The 16737-nt window shown below is 33.8% G+C and overlaps 1 protein-coding gene across 3 annotated transcripts in view; it reads left to right on the top strand.

The window, feature by feature from the left end:
* Nucleotides 1–16737, top strand: part of LOC129799988 (adipokinetic hormone/corazonin-related peptide receptor variant I-like) — a 49242-nt gene that overhangs the window by 20168 nt on the left and 12337 nt on the right. For all 3 annotated transcript variants that reach the window (XR_008751569.1, XR_008751568.1, XM_055844323.1), the window contains exons 3-4: nucleotides 245–683; nucleotides 8285–8441. Coding sequence is in view for 1 of the 3 variants with exons in the window: in XM_055844323.1 (XP_055700298.1) it covers nucleotides 245–683; nucleotides 8285–8441 (596 nt within the window). In the remaining 2 variants the exon portion in view is untranslated. The remainder of the gene's footprint in view (nucleotides 1–244; nucleotides 684–8284; nucleotides 8442–16737) is intronic.

Raw genomic sequence — 16737 nt, 5'->3', positions numbered from 1 at the left:
GGAAAACTTGGCATATTCCATCTCTGGTGCTTTTGTTTGAATCTACCCACCCAGTCAGAATTCTTTTGCTTGATACGAGAACGCAAATGTAAATAAAATTCTTATATTGTTCACCTCTTTCACCTTCAAGTCCTTCAAGCCAAATAACTTCACAAATCATTTGGAGTGGAAAATGTGCTTTCAATGTGTGAATCATATGTTAAGATAAATAAATATGTTTTGTTTATTTCATCCTCTCACCTAGATTGGATGGAGAATTGCAATTGAGTGGAACGCTGGAAATGTGGCATGTAAAGTTTTCACCTTCATCCGAGCTTTCTGCCTCTACCTCAGTTCAAATGTTCTTGTCTGCGTATCACTGGATCGGTGCTTCGCCGTCGTCTATCCCTTACGCCTTTCAGATGCGAGAAAGCGTGGAAAGGTCATGCTTGCAGGCGCCTGGATGTTAGCCATTCTCAGTTCGGTACCACAGAGTATCATCTTCCATGTAGCAACTCCTCCAGGCTTTCCGGAGTTTCACCAATGTGTCTCCTTTGGGTACTTCAACACCGCCAATATGGAAGCTATTTATAACTTCTTCTGCGTTTTAGCATTGTATTTTGTGCCATTACTCATCATATGTGTAGCCTACACCATGATAGTCTGCGAAATCACAAATCGATCGCACAGATCGCGAGAAAGAGGTAAGGAATTACGCTATATCATACGCACATTTATACAGGGAAACTGACGACTCAAATTAGTTAATTTAATTTACTTCAAATATTTATTATTAAATTAATAGGGGAGACCGGGGAGGTTTGGAACACTTTTTCATGTTTTGACTTTGAGACAGTATTCCAGAAAACCACGATAGTTTATTACAATTTTATGCGGTCTATGGGATAATTTATGGGTATTGACTTTATAAAAAATACTCGATAGAACTTGGAAAACAACTGAGTTTTCTTGGAGAAGATAAAACATTTTACTTGACGCTTTGTCCCAAATCTTCCCGGTGTGGGGTAGTTTGGGACGCAAAAGGGGATGTTTCGGACTCGTTTATTTCTCGCATAATTTGCATTATTGGAGCACGTAAATTAATTTTAAATACTAGATAAAAAATATTTTTAATAGAAATAAAAATGTTTAATCTTTTTTCACGTTTAGAATTTAATATCAATTTAACCCATTCAGTCAATGTACCAGAAATACTTGAGATAGAATGTTCATATTTTGGAATTAGTTTCCTACAGATTAATAGATGATTTTTCTGAAGAGAAAAAAATTTTATCTCTCATGGGGGTGTGGGGAACCCCTTTCAAACAGACGTCTTAACGGTCACCGAATTTAAATTCTGTACATTAATTCATTATAAACTCTATTGGTTTAGATGGAGTAACTATCCAAGAAAACAAATTGGCAATCAGAATTCAAATCAGGAAAAAGGAAAAAAGCCAATTTTAATAAATTCGACGGGATGTCGAATTTCTCGTCCGCCATTTTGAGCAAAAATTTTGCATGACCCTCCGCGAAGCCAGAAAACAATAACAAAATCTATTTTCATCTCTGTTGGACTATTTTTCCTAAGTAATTGAAGAACTAAAGTTACTAAAAATCCAATTCCGACAGCAATTTGAGTATCAGTTACCCAGGAATAAATCATCTAAAATCACTCAATTTGCGTATGATGTATAATACCATGGTAAAGAATGGGTTAATTTGTACAGTAGAGTCATTTATTGTCAATCAATTATTTAAAGTATTTTCTTCTTATTTTCCATGTACCTTTATTTGCATTTTTAATTCTAAGCAATTTTTAATTCTATTGCAATTTTTAATTCTTGCAACTTTTAGTTTTGAACTCATTGACGGATTCCTGTTTGATTTTATGATAACTGCATGTTACCTGGTTTTTCCTTATTTCTCTGAAAAAGCTCTCGTCTTGCCCTCTCTGGAGAATTTGTGGGAATTGTAGAGGATATTGCTCGAGAAATTTTCGAGAAAATAGTTCTTAACGGGATTGAGCAGAGGTCGAATATCCTTTGGAGAGCAAATTAGGCAAATTATTGATTATCAAGACATTGATGGTTTAATTGTCCCTGTAAACAACTTCTCAACTTGTAAAGTTTGCACAAGAGGTAGATTTCCAATAGAAACTGGGCATTACTCTTCATTTTGACAATAAAAAATTGCATGCCACCTACAATCTTGTCGAAAACCAACCCCGCCCCCCATTTATCTCCTTTCAGGTGTCTCAAACATCCCCGCGGGTAGTTTTGGTTTTAAAACCTTTAACCCTTTAAGGACGATTGGGTCACCGGTGACCCAAAAATGAAATTTATCCTACGGTCTTCTAAGGTTGTGTTTTGCTTTAAAAAGTCAGAAAAAATGATTTTTTCTGATCCCCAATTTTTGACCTTCTCGTCCTTAAAGGGTACCTAAAATAACAAGATCGTATAATCTCTGCAACTTTTATAAAAATATGTTCCCAGATTATACTGCTAGCTAATGAGATAAAAAAGTTTTGAATATATATTGCTGATATAAAATACAAAGAATAAAACTGAGAAATCAAGAAATACAATTTTTATCAATTTTTAAGAAAGTGTTCATAGACTTAAGACAATAAAAGTGAGGTTATCCATTCTTTTAGTCAAGATATGTACATCTTAATATTGTTTACAATTGAATAGTGGTTATTTATTTCAATAATTAATGAAAAAACCGCCTTGTCCCACACTACCCCTGTCCCAAACCTCCCCGGTCTCCCCTACATTAATTAAACTAATTTGGCATATTATAATATTTATATTTTAATAACTAGTCCAATGGCTCAAATTTCTAGAAAAGAAATGGGTAAAATCCATAAGGACGAAAAAAGAATGATTTGTACGAAGCGTGAGTCGTATGAAGGTAGCGCGCTAACACATAAATTAAATTATCCCGGCTACCGAGCAAACCGATAAGATTAAGTTTTGGGGAAAAATTACATAGGAAATTCTGGTCTATATTCCACTATCATCTTTCTATCAGTTCATTTACATCCTAGATATTTTGATATAAATAAGATTATTTCAGAAATTTGATCCCAAATTGCTGTATACTATCTCTCATCTTTAGTTCCAAATCGAATTTACATATAATCAGAGTTTGCTCACGTTAAGAATCCCACCTACAATAAGCTGATCTAGGCTTATCACTAACTTTTGTGCCCCTTGACTTCAAACAAAATTGAGCAAGGAATCAAAAAGATTAAAATTTTGAAAACTTATTAAATTATCTTTTAAACTGTATTAAAATCACAAAATTGCGATTTGTAGTACAGGCGGATCGTTTTTGGAAAGTTAACAAATAAATGAACAAAAGTGGCGGTAAAGTGAAGAATTTTGCATAATCATGAAAAATACTAGGTACCATTAAGCCATTTATTATAAGCAAAAATATGAAAATACTTTATCATGAGCTAAATTGAACTCTAATTTGACAAATTCTTATCAAATGAACTTTTATTGATGCTTAGAATCTGTTATAAGGTAAAAAGGTGCTTCATTCACTCTATAAAGACCTAGTGAAATTTCCCATTTGGAACAAGATTGATGGTTTGTCTGCGAAGGTAATAAACATTAAAACCGTATGTAGGGCTATTCATACGAACTCAATAATTCTCCTAAAGCCAAAATCTGATGCCATAAATTTTACTTGAAAATGTTTGGCTTTTTCTCCGCCAGAATATGTGAATTTGGGTGAAATAAATAGGAAAGTGGAAATTGTCCTTTTTCATTCTCATCAACTTTCCGGACAGGAAAAAGAGGCATGACTTCGCACAATAAAAAGGAATGTCTGAACCATTTGGGAACAATACAAATTAGAAGAGAAGTCTGATGATGAACCTTCTCAAGCAATTACAGAAACCATCACTAACAAGCCTAGATTACTTTATTGTAAGTGAGATTCATATAATGTAAGAAGCCAAAACTTGAAATGCTTTAATATTCGATTTGAAGATGAAGTTGAGGGGCGTAGTTGTAATTTTGAGTCAAATTCATAAATAATTGTAAATTCTGTTTTAAACCAAAATATCTAAGATTCTAATGAACTGATCGAAAAATATGGTCTGGCTGGATGACAGTCCCTGGCAGGGATTCAGCAGACCAGTGAGAATGTCAATGAGAAGTTTCAGTGAGAAAAAAGTCACAAAAGCTCTCAAACGTGCGATTCAGCAGCAAAATGAGAACCCTGCGAGATTCGCAACCAGTGAGAAATTTGTCACAGAGCTTTCATATATGCGATTTAGCAACTCAGTGATAACCTTATGAGATTCTCAACGGTGAGAAAAGTGTCACTGAAATCAATTCCCCGGGAGCTAAAACCCCAAACGCCAAAATTCCAAATATGTCAAGATCCCGAAAAGTCAAAATCTCGAAAGCTTTTTGTCCTGAGTCAGATTAGGGGATACTGGGGCAAAAAGTCACAAAACGGATATTTTATTTTTTTTACAAACTACTCGAATGCCCCAGTTAGCACAGTTTTATAGAAAATTTACCGCTACAACTTTGTGAAAGTAATTTTCCTCTATTTTGTAAGGAAATAGATTTATCGAATCGTTTTCTATTTTGTGATCATTTTCAAAAATGCTGGGGCAAATAGTATCAGACATGGGATATTATCACATTTTGATACGCTTTGTTACGGGATTCCGTAAACTTTGAATAAAATATCTAGATAACATATTTTCATAGGAAATTTATTTCTCTACGCCTTTGTAAAACACCGTTTTCTCTATCTGAACGATAAAAACGCTTTTCAAGCTATTTTAGAAAAAACACACAAAAGACTGCAAATAGTTTGACCAATACAAACAACAAGCAGCGACACATGGCACAGACGTTTTTTTCTGCCGTGAGACATAATAAATTGTTTCGGTTTTTCTTACTTTTTGCTCCATACCTTTTGTTACTTTTTACCCCAAGTGGTTGTTCTTAATAAAAAGATTTCTTGAGAGAAGAATCTTTGTGAAATTGTAAAATAGATAGCGGATTCGTATTCAAAGAATCCAAATTATTTAGGAAATAATCATCAGTGCATAAATTTTGAATAATAAGTATTTAGGTAATAATTGATATATTCTTCAAGGAAAATATTTCAAAAATACGACTAAAAATTTTGATATTTTTATTTTCTAAATTCCTTGTTCGAATTCTAGGAAGCATACAACATAGAAGAAGGTCTATGGAAGCTATCTATGGAAAAAAATTAAGCAGCTATCTTATTTATCTTGGAAGATATTGAATTTTGAAATTTTCGATTTGTGACTTTTTGCCCCAGTCTCCCCTATAGTTTGTATACAACATTTCGTGGACACTTTCTCCCCTTGCATAGCTCTACAGCTATCCATTAACACATTTAGAACAATTGCATTAGGTTTAACATAAATTTTCAAATTATAATAATTACTCACATGAAAATTAATGAGAGAAATTGGATCTTGGAGTGGTCCATAGTTTGCATTTTACCAACATGCTCTGTACATCAAAGATAGTGATGGTAGCATAATTCCCAAGACACAATTTGTTCCATTCTTGGTCCCATTAGTCTTCACGGGAATAATTATTTTGTAAATTTATGTTAAATCTATTGGAATAGAAGACCTGAAGTAGGGGTAAAAGTGTCCTCGAAACGTCGTGTACAGCTGTAGTTCAATAAATTTAAACCAAGTCAAAAACCCGTGTTTCCTCTCATAATTTCATGACTTACAGAAATTCATCAAATATGTATGTCACAGAATTGTTGACTTTTCTGAAATCTTACGTTATTTTAACCAAGATGGTAACATCGACACGGCACCTGCATATTTACAGAGTGTTTTAGTGAAAAAAATCACTTTTTCCACTAAAACAGAAAAATCGAGTACACATTGTAATCCGAAAAAACCATAATGTTGTTCTGGGAAAGAGTAAAGTTTTAGATTAACTTGGTTAAAAGTTCCATAGATTATATCACCGCGTCCGGACGAGATTCTCTCCGAAAATTTCCATTTGAGTGTAAAGAATAAACATTTTAGCAAAGTTTAGATCATATCATAACACATAAAATTTTGTGAAATATGATATCTAATATTCTAGTTCACTTTATGTAATTTAATAGGGAAGACCGGGGAGGTTTGGAGCAGGAATAGTGTTGTACATGGTGATTTTTCATTGATTATGAAAAAATGGAATTAAACCATCAGCTGGAAATACCGAATTATCTACGAAAAACAATGTCCCCAACAGCACCTTCACTGTCTGACAGTGCCCCGGTTCGAGAATGTTAGGGACAGAGCGGTAGATTAAGCATTTTGCCTTGGCAAAGCCCATTTATTTTCTGAGCTCAATGGATTCCTTTCATTAAAGTCAATACATGTTGGGTATACTATGGGCCATGTAAGATTCTAAAACAATTTCTTGGCTCTTTGGATAATTCCTCAAAATCGAAACACGAAAAAGTGTCTGAAACCTCCCCAGTATCCTCTTTATGCAAAAGAAATATATCAAAACCATTTTCTACACTGAGAAAAAGAGTGTGCGATTAACTGTTTTCCTCGTAACTTTAACACTTTTTAGGTGTAAAACTATTTCAACATTTTTTAATGTTAATTTTACACCTTTTTAAGTGTAAAATTAACATGAAGAAGGGTAACTTTAACCCATAATACACCTAAAAAGCATAATATTTACACCGATTTCGGATGAATAATGCAGGGTAAAATTGACATTTCTGGAATCTTACTTGAACCATTTCGGATTTCTCTCAGTGTATTTTTTTCTTAATTCAGCTGAAATTCAAAATTCTTTATATTTTCAATTTTGAGTTGAAACATTGACCTCATTCGATTGATCCGAATTTCTGTAGGAGTTAGAGTACGTTTTGATATGCGTCACTTGACTTTTATGGTAGTCTTTCAAGCCTTCTGTGTATCCGTCGGTTTCTACGAAGTACAAACGTTTCTCATAAAAACTTAACTTATATGCTGTTCCCGTGGCAGCCGAAATCCCGAAAGCCAAAATCCCGAATTTTCAAAATCCTGAAAGGGATGAAATTGTACGGAGACAAATATTTATAATAATTTCCTAAGTCACAGGAGATTTCCCTTTGCCTCCAGCAAGCACGGGTACAATTGTGGGAGTACCTGTGACACTTTTAAGAATTCCGGATTTTGGCGTTCGGGATTTTGACCGGGACCCATGCTGTTCAATCCTACGGCTTCAGTCTAGAGATGACTTAACGTAATTAAATAATCAAAATATTAATTAAACTACGATTCCATCAGGTTCTCACTAAACCGTCTCTCAGCTTAAGTCGTGAGTCTGTCAAATAAAAATTAATATCAAATCATTAATTTTTTCAATAATCAAGTTCGTAATGCATTATTCAGGTTTAAGTTTTAGCTTTCTAAATTTAAAAAAAATCCTAAAATAGTCATAATTTATACATTAATTATCCGAATTTAATAAATTAGTAGCGCTAATGAAAGGTCTCGAGAAATACTACAAATTTTCGAAAAATCGTAACTTCGAGAAATTTTCGAAGTTTCGATAACGAATATAACTAAATTCCTAATTTAGGGGAAACTGGGGCACCACCAAACACGGGGTACCACCAAACACTAATTTTTATTTCTAAACTACTTGGACTATCTCGACCATTCCTTCAGTGGACAAGCATCGCTATAGTGCCTATAAATTCCTATCGGTCTTATCCTCTGATATCCAATATCCGATTAAAAAATCGTAGTGTTTGGTGGTACCCCTGTTTGGTGGTGCCCCAGTTTCCCCTATGTTTTGTATGATGTTCTTTCTGTGAAATTTGATGTTGTAGTTGAGGTTACCTGCTTTACCAAGCTAATCCTACCTCAGTACAAGCTTTAAACAGTTAAAACTTCAACGGATGTTATTTTTGGTGTTTATTGATCGATTGCTATGAACTTTAAAAGTTCAAGTTTTTCTATTTTGTTGATATTGTTAAACTAAATATTTTTACCAATGTACGATAAATAGAAGCGAACAAGTTGGAGGTAATTTTTGTGCGGAATTTATATCTTTGAGAATAATTATTCCTTTGGGAAAGATTTTGCATTATAGTGTTTAGCATTGCTTTCTATACCAGTTACTCAATCAGACAAAAATAATTTCTCCTGATTAACTAAATTAAAATCAGACCAGACGCTTTAAACGTGTTTTATTTATTCAAATTTAATGATTTTTTTTATTGAGAGTGATTTATATAATCTGCATGTACAAATACTCATTTTATGGAATTTCAGATGATGGTAGCGATACAACTGCCTCAGGTGCTCTCAGGCTGCGATGCAATGCTCTAACACAAATCGAAAGAGCTCGTCAACGAACTTTCAAGCTCACAGTTACAATCGTACTTGTTTTCATTTGGTGCTGGACACCCTACGTTGTGATGACTCTGTGGTAAGTTTTCCGATATTGGAAATTCACATTATTGATCACAAGAATTAATGAATACACAAAGCCAATTCAAGTGGAAAATTCTGTTTCCGGAAATTCATTGTAGTGCATAGTGATGTATACTATACGACTATAGCAATAAACTATGAAATGGTCAAGATACCATTACCGTGGTGACCCAATTTCACCTCAAAATTTCTTAAGATGACACTGGCAAAAGCATCTTTTCAAGGAACTTTCCTGAGAAAGTTCATTATTACTCTCGACAGCACGTATATTTCGTGGAATGGCATAAAAAAGGTTGAGATAAAATGAGTATCCTATGCTCAAGTATTTAATTTGAAGATTCAATTTTCAGAAAAACACTCCATTCTTATGAGATAAGAAAACCGTATTTCCCGCACCTGATATCCTTTCCAGGTAATCTTGACAACCAAGTCTTCCTTGTACCAATTACTTTAAGTTCAAAAATCCTTGTTTATTCCTCATTTCAAACTAATTTATATTTTTCTTTTCTCAGAAGCACGGAAATTAATTTCTCTCAGCAAACAATGCGAATACATTTATTCTGAAAATGATTTAAATTTTTTTTAAAGAGTTTGTAGCTTGACAACTTGGCCAAAATATCACATTGACATCTTGAATAATATTCTCTATTCAATTTGTAACTTCTAAAAATTAATTTAGTAAATAGATAAAATTTGTGGAAGTTTCATTTTATACTTAGTGAAGTTTTTAGGATCGTGCATTTTGGTATGGAAGTTTTGAGTGCCTAATGTTTTTAAAATACTTTTATTTCCCAAGAGCTTCCTAATATTTCAGAATACTACGAAATCAAGAAACGATTTGCAAATTTATTCTAAATATACAAATTTGATTAAAAACATATGGCAAAATATATGAAAGTTCCGAACATTCTAGAGCTCAGCATTTTAATTCTATAACCACAAAGTTTATTCTACAAAGTTTTTTTTTTTTTGAGTACGTAAATTTAACTTTAAAAATCAAATAAAGAGACATAAGATCAGTCTTACGGCGCTAGCACACTTGCACATTAAAATTTTAATGTGATTCACATTAATTATTGCTTGTGAGCGTCCAAATATGTTATTTGTGTCTTTGAGTCACTTAATATTTGGGGTTTTTCTATTTATTGATAAAGAAGTGGACTTGGCCTGCAAAAATAAGTTTAAATTTACCTAAAGCATAAATATTTTTCACATTAAAAAATTAAAGAGAAAATCGCATTAATTTTTCGCATTAATGCTATAAATCAATTTATATCAAATTTTGCGGGCCAAGTCTACCTTTTTATCAACAAATAGATCAAATTTTGAATATAAAATGATTCAAACACACAAATTACACATTTGGACTCTCACCAGCGACAATTAATGTGAATCATATTAAAATTTTAATGTGTAAGTGTGATAACACAGTTAGAATTTTCAGCATGTCGTAAAATTTCCAACTCAAATTCGTATTCTTAATGATTTACAACCAATTTTATTTTACTAGAAATTTTACTGAAACATAAATCAATGTTTTTAGTAAAAGTAAAATTTATGTGTGATTATAAATAAATAGCAAAAAAGTTGGCAAAGCGTCCTAAGCTTTGCAAAGCAAAATGCTCGAACTCGCTACTTAGATTAGATTAAATTTGTACATGGATGGAGACGTTTAGCGCTTCCTTCTACCGCGGCCTATTGTCCTATTGTAGAAAACCATGTAAAGAATTATAAGCCAGACAATTTAAACTTTTAAAGAAATCTAGAATCTTTTCCGGCTTAATTTTCCAGATCTCATGCGGCTCTAGCACATACGAGTCAAGAAAGTACAGGCCTCCTGGCACATTATTGCTTCGCAGTAGCATAAAATGTGAACAGACGTTTCATCTTCCATTTCACATAATCTACAAAGGTACTCCTGCGAAACTTTGATATTGTACAGATGCTTTCTGAATTGGCAGTGCCCTGTTACTAGCCCTGTATATTCTCTGAGTTTATTTCTGCTCAGCTTTAGAACTTCTCGAGTCTGTGACTCAGAGCGTTCTGTTAAGAACAATTTGGCCTGTCTAAGCCCTGTGCTATTAGTCCAGTGCTCTCGCTACTTGGATGCTATACCTCAAAAGTCTAAGGGTGAATAAGTGGCTCTCAGAGTGAACCGTGAGCGGCGATCGGCAAAATAGTGCCGATCTGAAGCTCAAGATCGGCAGATCGGCACTATTTTGTTACAAGATCGACAGATCGGCATAATTTGGCCAGAGATCGTCAGATCGGCACAATTTGGCCAGAGATCGGCAGATCGGCATGAAATCGGCAGATCGGCACTATTTTTGGAAGAGATCGACAGATCAGCACTCGAGTGAACCGTGAGCGGCATAGTTATCTACCCCTTGTCAAAAGTATTTTCACATCAATTACCGTTTACCTCTTCTCAACCGATTTGAATCGATTCATAAATCACTCAAAAGATCCCACAAAGCAGTTTTAAGAGTAGAGGTGAAGGAACATCATTTCGACAGGAATTTTCGTCAAAATATTGAAATTTATTTAGTGTATATATAATAAAATGCAAGTAATTTGACAATTTTTGTTCATTAATCTATCTTTTGCTATAAGGATAGGGGTTCAATTTTCATATACCAAATCGTACAAAATAGGGTGCCAATAGGTGGTCCTTCTACCGTAATGGAATAGATTTTCAGACAAAAACTAATAGCACAGAAATCGTCGTAAGGGCGAGTAGATATATTTTTAAAAAAAATAAGAAGATATCTCTTTCCAAACCAGAGATATTGCGTAGTACGGACGGCCGGACCCGAAATTTCCGGCTTATGATTTTCGGCATCAGGGATGTTCAAAACATATACCCTATGAATTTCAGCTCGATCTGAGCACTTTGAGAAAATCCAAGGATTACAATAGGTGTGATTAGAAGGAATCACACCTCATTACTCATTGGTTAATAATCGATAAATTACCAGTTCACAATCGATTTAAACAGATTTTTGAATTACTTAAGACATTTCTCAAATTACCTTAGGAGATAAATGAATTTCGGTTCAAAAATAGTTATAGGTTATGAACCGGTTCACTGCTGGTTCACAACCGATTGTAATCGATTCAGGCTTGCCAGGAATTCCAAGACCCTTCTAATGCGCCTGAGCATAACCCTAATTAGGTTATTTGGCCCTTGAGAGCTGACCTTGAGAACCGGGATTAGGAATGATTGAACAGTATTTTCGCATAAAAACGAAATTTCCGTCTAGGTAATCTCTAGAGTAAGTGTGCCAAATTTCGGCATAGTTGCATGCAAGCGACAAAGTCTCAAGTTTGAAATGTAATATTTTAAATAAAATTTTTTTTTCATTCTTTCTTTTGTAAAAGTGTTGCTTGGAACTTTGTAAAAAGTTTACTGTCGTTATTTACTTTAAAATCATTCTTAATACATTTTAAAATGAATAAAAATATAGACATAGCTTTGGTACCCTATTTCGGCCACCTTCATTCTCATAGTTCCTTGCCCTTCAGGAATTCTTCCAATATCTTTTTCACGTCATCTCGTTTGTCGAAGTTACATTTTTTGTTATTCTTTTGCATTGTATAATCTCCAGAGTACGTAAAATCTAAAAATTCATGGAAATTCGAGGAACAAAAAAGGTGGCCGAAATTGCAAGCTGGCCGGAATTTGGCACACTTACCCTAATACTTATCCAGAAATGAAAAAAATTACACGCAGAATTCTCGAGTAGTCCCAAAAACATGTTTTTGGAGAAGAACGGGAGGGGTATGGCGGAAACGAAAGGCATATTAATGGTCGCAGGGCAGACTTATAGGAGGAGGTCCTTCGAAGGTTCTAAGTCTGTATCTCTATCCGTTGGGCCTCTAAGCCTGGTAACGACCGGACAGACGACGGACAGGTACACAGAGAAACAGACGAATAGACGGACAAACAACGTGACGACAAGAAGCTTGAATCATTCTACCAAAATACAACCATTTGGGGCCCATGGGAACCGAAAAAAGTATATAACTCAAAATCGAGGGATTGTAAATTATACATATTGCTCTCTCTCTCTCTCTGTGGTCTTCGAGAAGTGAAAATTATATGTGATTCGTAATTTGTAAAATATTGAATTGTATCAGTCACGCACATCTTTTCAATTTAATGATATTCAATCGATTAAAATTTTATATATTCCGCTTTCAAATTATTTGTCTCTTTTTAATCAAAACAAAAAAATAAGAATTTACGCAGCCTAAGTAAAGGGTGTACGATCTTTGACCGTCCAAATTAAATACCCTTTTTTCGGGATGGTGAAAAGGTAACCATTAAAAAGGAAAAATTCCTGGGAAAGAACATGTTGAATAATTGACTATACAAGGGCGTACCCAGGATTTCAGTTAGGGGGGGGGCTAAGTCTCAAATTTTGTTGGCGGGGGGGGGGGGTACATAATTTTTATTTTGAAAAAAAAAAACATAAATAAAATGAGATAAAAAGTATCTATATATACAAACTGGTCCTACTTTTCACGAGATTCGCCTATGCCCAATTTGTAGATATTGGTTAAGGAACGATCATCAGTGTTCCTCGGACCAGTGCATTGTCTCCCATATTATTTGCCAAAAAAAAATTAATTTATAGAAATTATTCGCAACTTTTTCAAAAATGCCATTCGTTCAAGGACGCAACTTCAATAGGAATATGCTGTTGAAAATGACAATGATGATGATGATCAAGGACTGCTTCGACTCATTAGCTAACAGGAAATATTTGGTTTTTGGATTTCGGATGAATTTATTTCAAGAAATCTTGTCCATCGAAAAGTAATTTTTTTTCAAGATAAGATAAGATTTTGCCAGGGGTCAGTTCTCCATTTCGGATATTCCGATGCATCCAGGCCACCAATTGGGCCCCTTATGCTTCCCCACTCCTATTCTATCTTATCCCCCGATACGGGTAGCCGCTCTATATCACAGCTCTGTGAGCAGTCAGTGCCGTTACTATGTCACAGCATCCCTTCTCGGTGTGTGTTTGGGATCAGTGACAGCGAATATTTGTATCGATTGAAGTACCACTTTCACATCGAAACTCGTTCTCGTACCAGCCTCTATTGTTTAGGCGGTTCACTTTTTTGTCAATATGCACCATTGACATTACTATTCATTCATTCACTGGACGAATTCAAAGCCGATTTGGCATGAGAAATCTTTTTCTGCTGCAGCTCAGCTTTGAACCCCAGACCTCGCAGTCATAGAGCTACTACTCTATCCACTGACCCACTCGAGGCCCCCAATTTTTTTTCAAAAAAAAGTCTCCAAATTCTTAAAATCAGATCCATACAGCTGAATTTTTAAAAGAAAATTTCAGAAAATATACTTTAAATGTTGTGCTTTTATATGCCTAAGAGCTTGAATTACATAAACTTTCTATTATGTTGCAAAAAATTAGTGAAAAATATGCTTTTTTTTAGTCAGTTTGACCTGCGTAACCCTTTAAGGGGTTACTTACATGGATCACGCAGCCTAATAACAGCATGTTTTCTTTCATTTTTGTCAACATAATAAAATTATTTCAACTAAAGCCCTTAAGTATGTATAAATACAACATTTGAACTACATTTTTTTTTAAATTTTTATTTAACCTTTACTCCTTGGAACTTGGCACCTAATTTTTGGAAACGTCTTTTTGAGAAAAACTTTCAAGTAAGTTTTTTCAATAAACGTTTCCGACAATCAGATCCTAACGGCCGAATTTTTATTTTTACTTTTTTTTTAAATGTAAAAAAATAGTTTAAATGTTATGATTTTATATGCCTATAAGAGCTTGAATTAAATAAAATTTTTATTATGTTGAGAAAAAAAAGTTAGAAAATATGCTATTTTCAGCCTTTTTGACCCGCATGGCCCCTCAACAGATCAAAATTCAAAGTCAATATACGACCTCAGCTTTAATTACATATTCTTAAATTTCGCGTCTGACTACTCCATTTGATGGCTTCAAATAAACTTTCGGAGTCTTTGGTGCTTTTTTTAAACATATCCCCCGAAGAAATTAGAGGTCCATCACGACGAGTTTTTAAGATGTCTTAAGGCCTCTACACATTAGGAGTAATTTTCAAAAAAAAAAAAAAAACAAAAAAAACAAATGCTTTTTAGAAAGAAATTTTCTGCTTTTCTCTAGGTGGAAACGTCACAATTCTGTCAAAAATGCAATTTTTGACGAAAACAGTTCCCAATGTGTATACGCCATTAAGAAGAAGATTATTAAAAATAATCGGTAGAATCATTTTAAGAAACTTGCTTTTTTTCTTATATGGTGAACTCAAGGACAACTTTTCTAAAACATGTTCTAACATTACTTTCTCTGTGGATTTTTAGGCTTTCGTTATATTCTGAAATATCCTTTAAATATGTGAAAAAGATTACGTGACAACTTTCTTCTTTTCAAAAAATATGTTACTGAATAAATTTATTACTGAAATTACGTTAGAAAAAGAAAGCAAAAATAGTTACGAAATATTTGCCCATTTTTACACTTTTTTTAATTCTTGAATGTAGTACAGTACGTACAAGAGCCTTGTCCTGCCCCCCCCATTGGGCTTTTAATAGTTTTTGAGTTTTTATAAGTTCATTTTTGTACTGACCCTCTATAAATGAGCAATAAAATATCAAATTTGAGAAGTTGTTAAAATTACAATTTTAAAAGCATAGAATTTTCATGGAAGTTTCGGTCTTTATGAATTGAAAAATTGGGCCCATTTTTGGAAAGATTTGGGTTTTTTTACTGGTCAAACTAATTTTTTTGCTGTATAAATATATTTTTTTACTTTTCACTTGTTTTTGAATTTTTTTTATGCTTCTAGGGGGGGGGGCAGCTGCCCCCCCCCCTGCCCTTAGCTGGGTACGCCCATGTGACTATACCTTCTTAACAAGGGTAAACGTTGGAGGATCATTTCAGGATAATCCTTATCTTCGAATTCATCCTGAATTTCCAATCAAGAATTCCTGGAAACAGCAACATTTCAGATATTTTACCTGTAAAGTTTAAATATTTAACAATCGTCTCCAGACGGTTCTTATCTTAAATTCTTTAACAAGGATTTCCTGGAATTAGAAGATTGCCTGAGATATAATGTCGAATAGAATTAAACTGTGTCAGGAAAAATTGATATAAAAAGAGAGCTGAAGCTAAATTAAAGAAGATTTTCAGTTTCTGTGAAAACCTATCCCAAGACAATGGAAATTGTACAACCTTTAAATTATGTCAACGATCTAAAGTGAAAGTGTGACTAAAGAAAAATTCAGGACTGCACTTTAACCGATCCAGAGGTACAAAATACAACGTTTCAGAGAGAAAGAGATCTGTATTTTCGTTTAATAAAATTTTCCTGATCTAAAAACTAATGTCGGAGCCTCCGACTCGGAGGAATTAACATCTAATCGCAAATAAAATGAAAACTCTTGTCACAACTTGCATTAAAATTTCCCTGCTTTTAAAGTTTAAATTAAGTATTGAACAAATTCGTTTTTTTTTGCTGGCCAAATTCTATTTTCACTGCACATTAGTAGTGTAAAAGCAAATTACATTTGGTTAAGAAAAGAAATTTAGTCAGAATTCAATTTAGTCTCTATATTTTATTTCACTCAAAATGCAAATTAGCCTAAGAAACTTCGGGTTAAATTATAAAGTTGCCACAACATTGTAAAACGAATAATATCACTCAGATATTAAACATCAGTTATTTGAGTAAAGGCGAAACGAGCTACACTAAAAGTCAGGTACATAAGAGAATGAAATTTCGCGAAAATTTTAATAACACAACAAATTATGTATCTTATGTTTAGCGAATAAATGCTTTTTCAACATTTCAAGTGCTTTTGTCATTATTTCCTTTAACTTTAAAAGGACATAAATTTTTATAGGGTGCTGTCTGTTACAGAACTGTAAAGGTGTTTTTATTAAAGGAAATTAACTTTTATAAGGCACTGACAAGCCTGAATAAGCTAATTGTAGGCAAGATTCTTTAAGTAAACCACATTATATTGCCTGTACATTCGATTTGGAGCTAAGATTTCTATGGCTTATACAACCTGTGAAGGAGTTTTCCATCGTTTTGCTCTGGAGGTTGGTCAACAACACTACACCGAGAAAAATGTGGATGGTAAAATTTACCATCCTCCATACAAAATTCTAATGGCCGGATAGTAAAAAAGTCACCCAGCAAACGTGATATTAAATTGGACTGTCAAAAATTGTAGAATCTATTGCATGGATAGTAAATTCTAATAGCCG

Source organism: Phlebotomus papatasi, chromosome 1 (assembly GCF_024763615.1).
Source record: "Phlebotomus papatasi isolate M1 chromosome 1, Ppap_2.1, whole genome shotgun sequence".
NCBI classification, from domain to species: domain Eukaryota; kingdom Metazoa; phylum Arthropoda; class Insecta; order Diptera; family Psychodidae; genus Phlebotomus; species Phlebotomus papatasi.
Note: the sequence above shows the minus strand (reverse complement) of the source record. Positions and strands in the feature narration are given on the sequence as shown.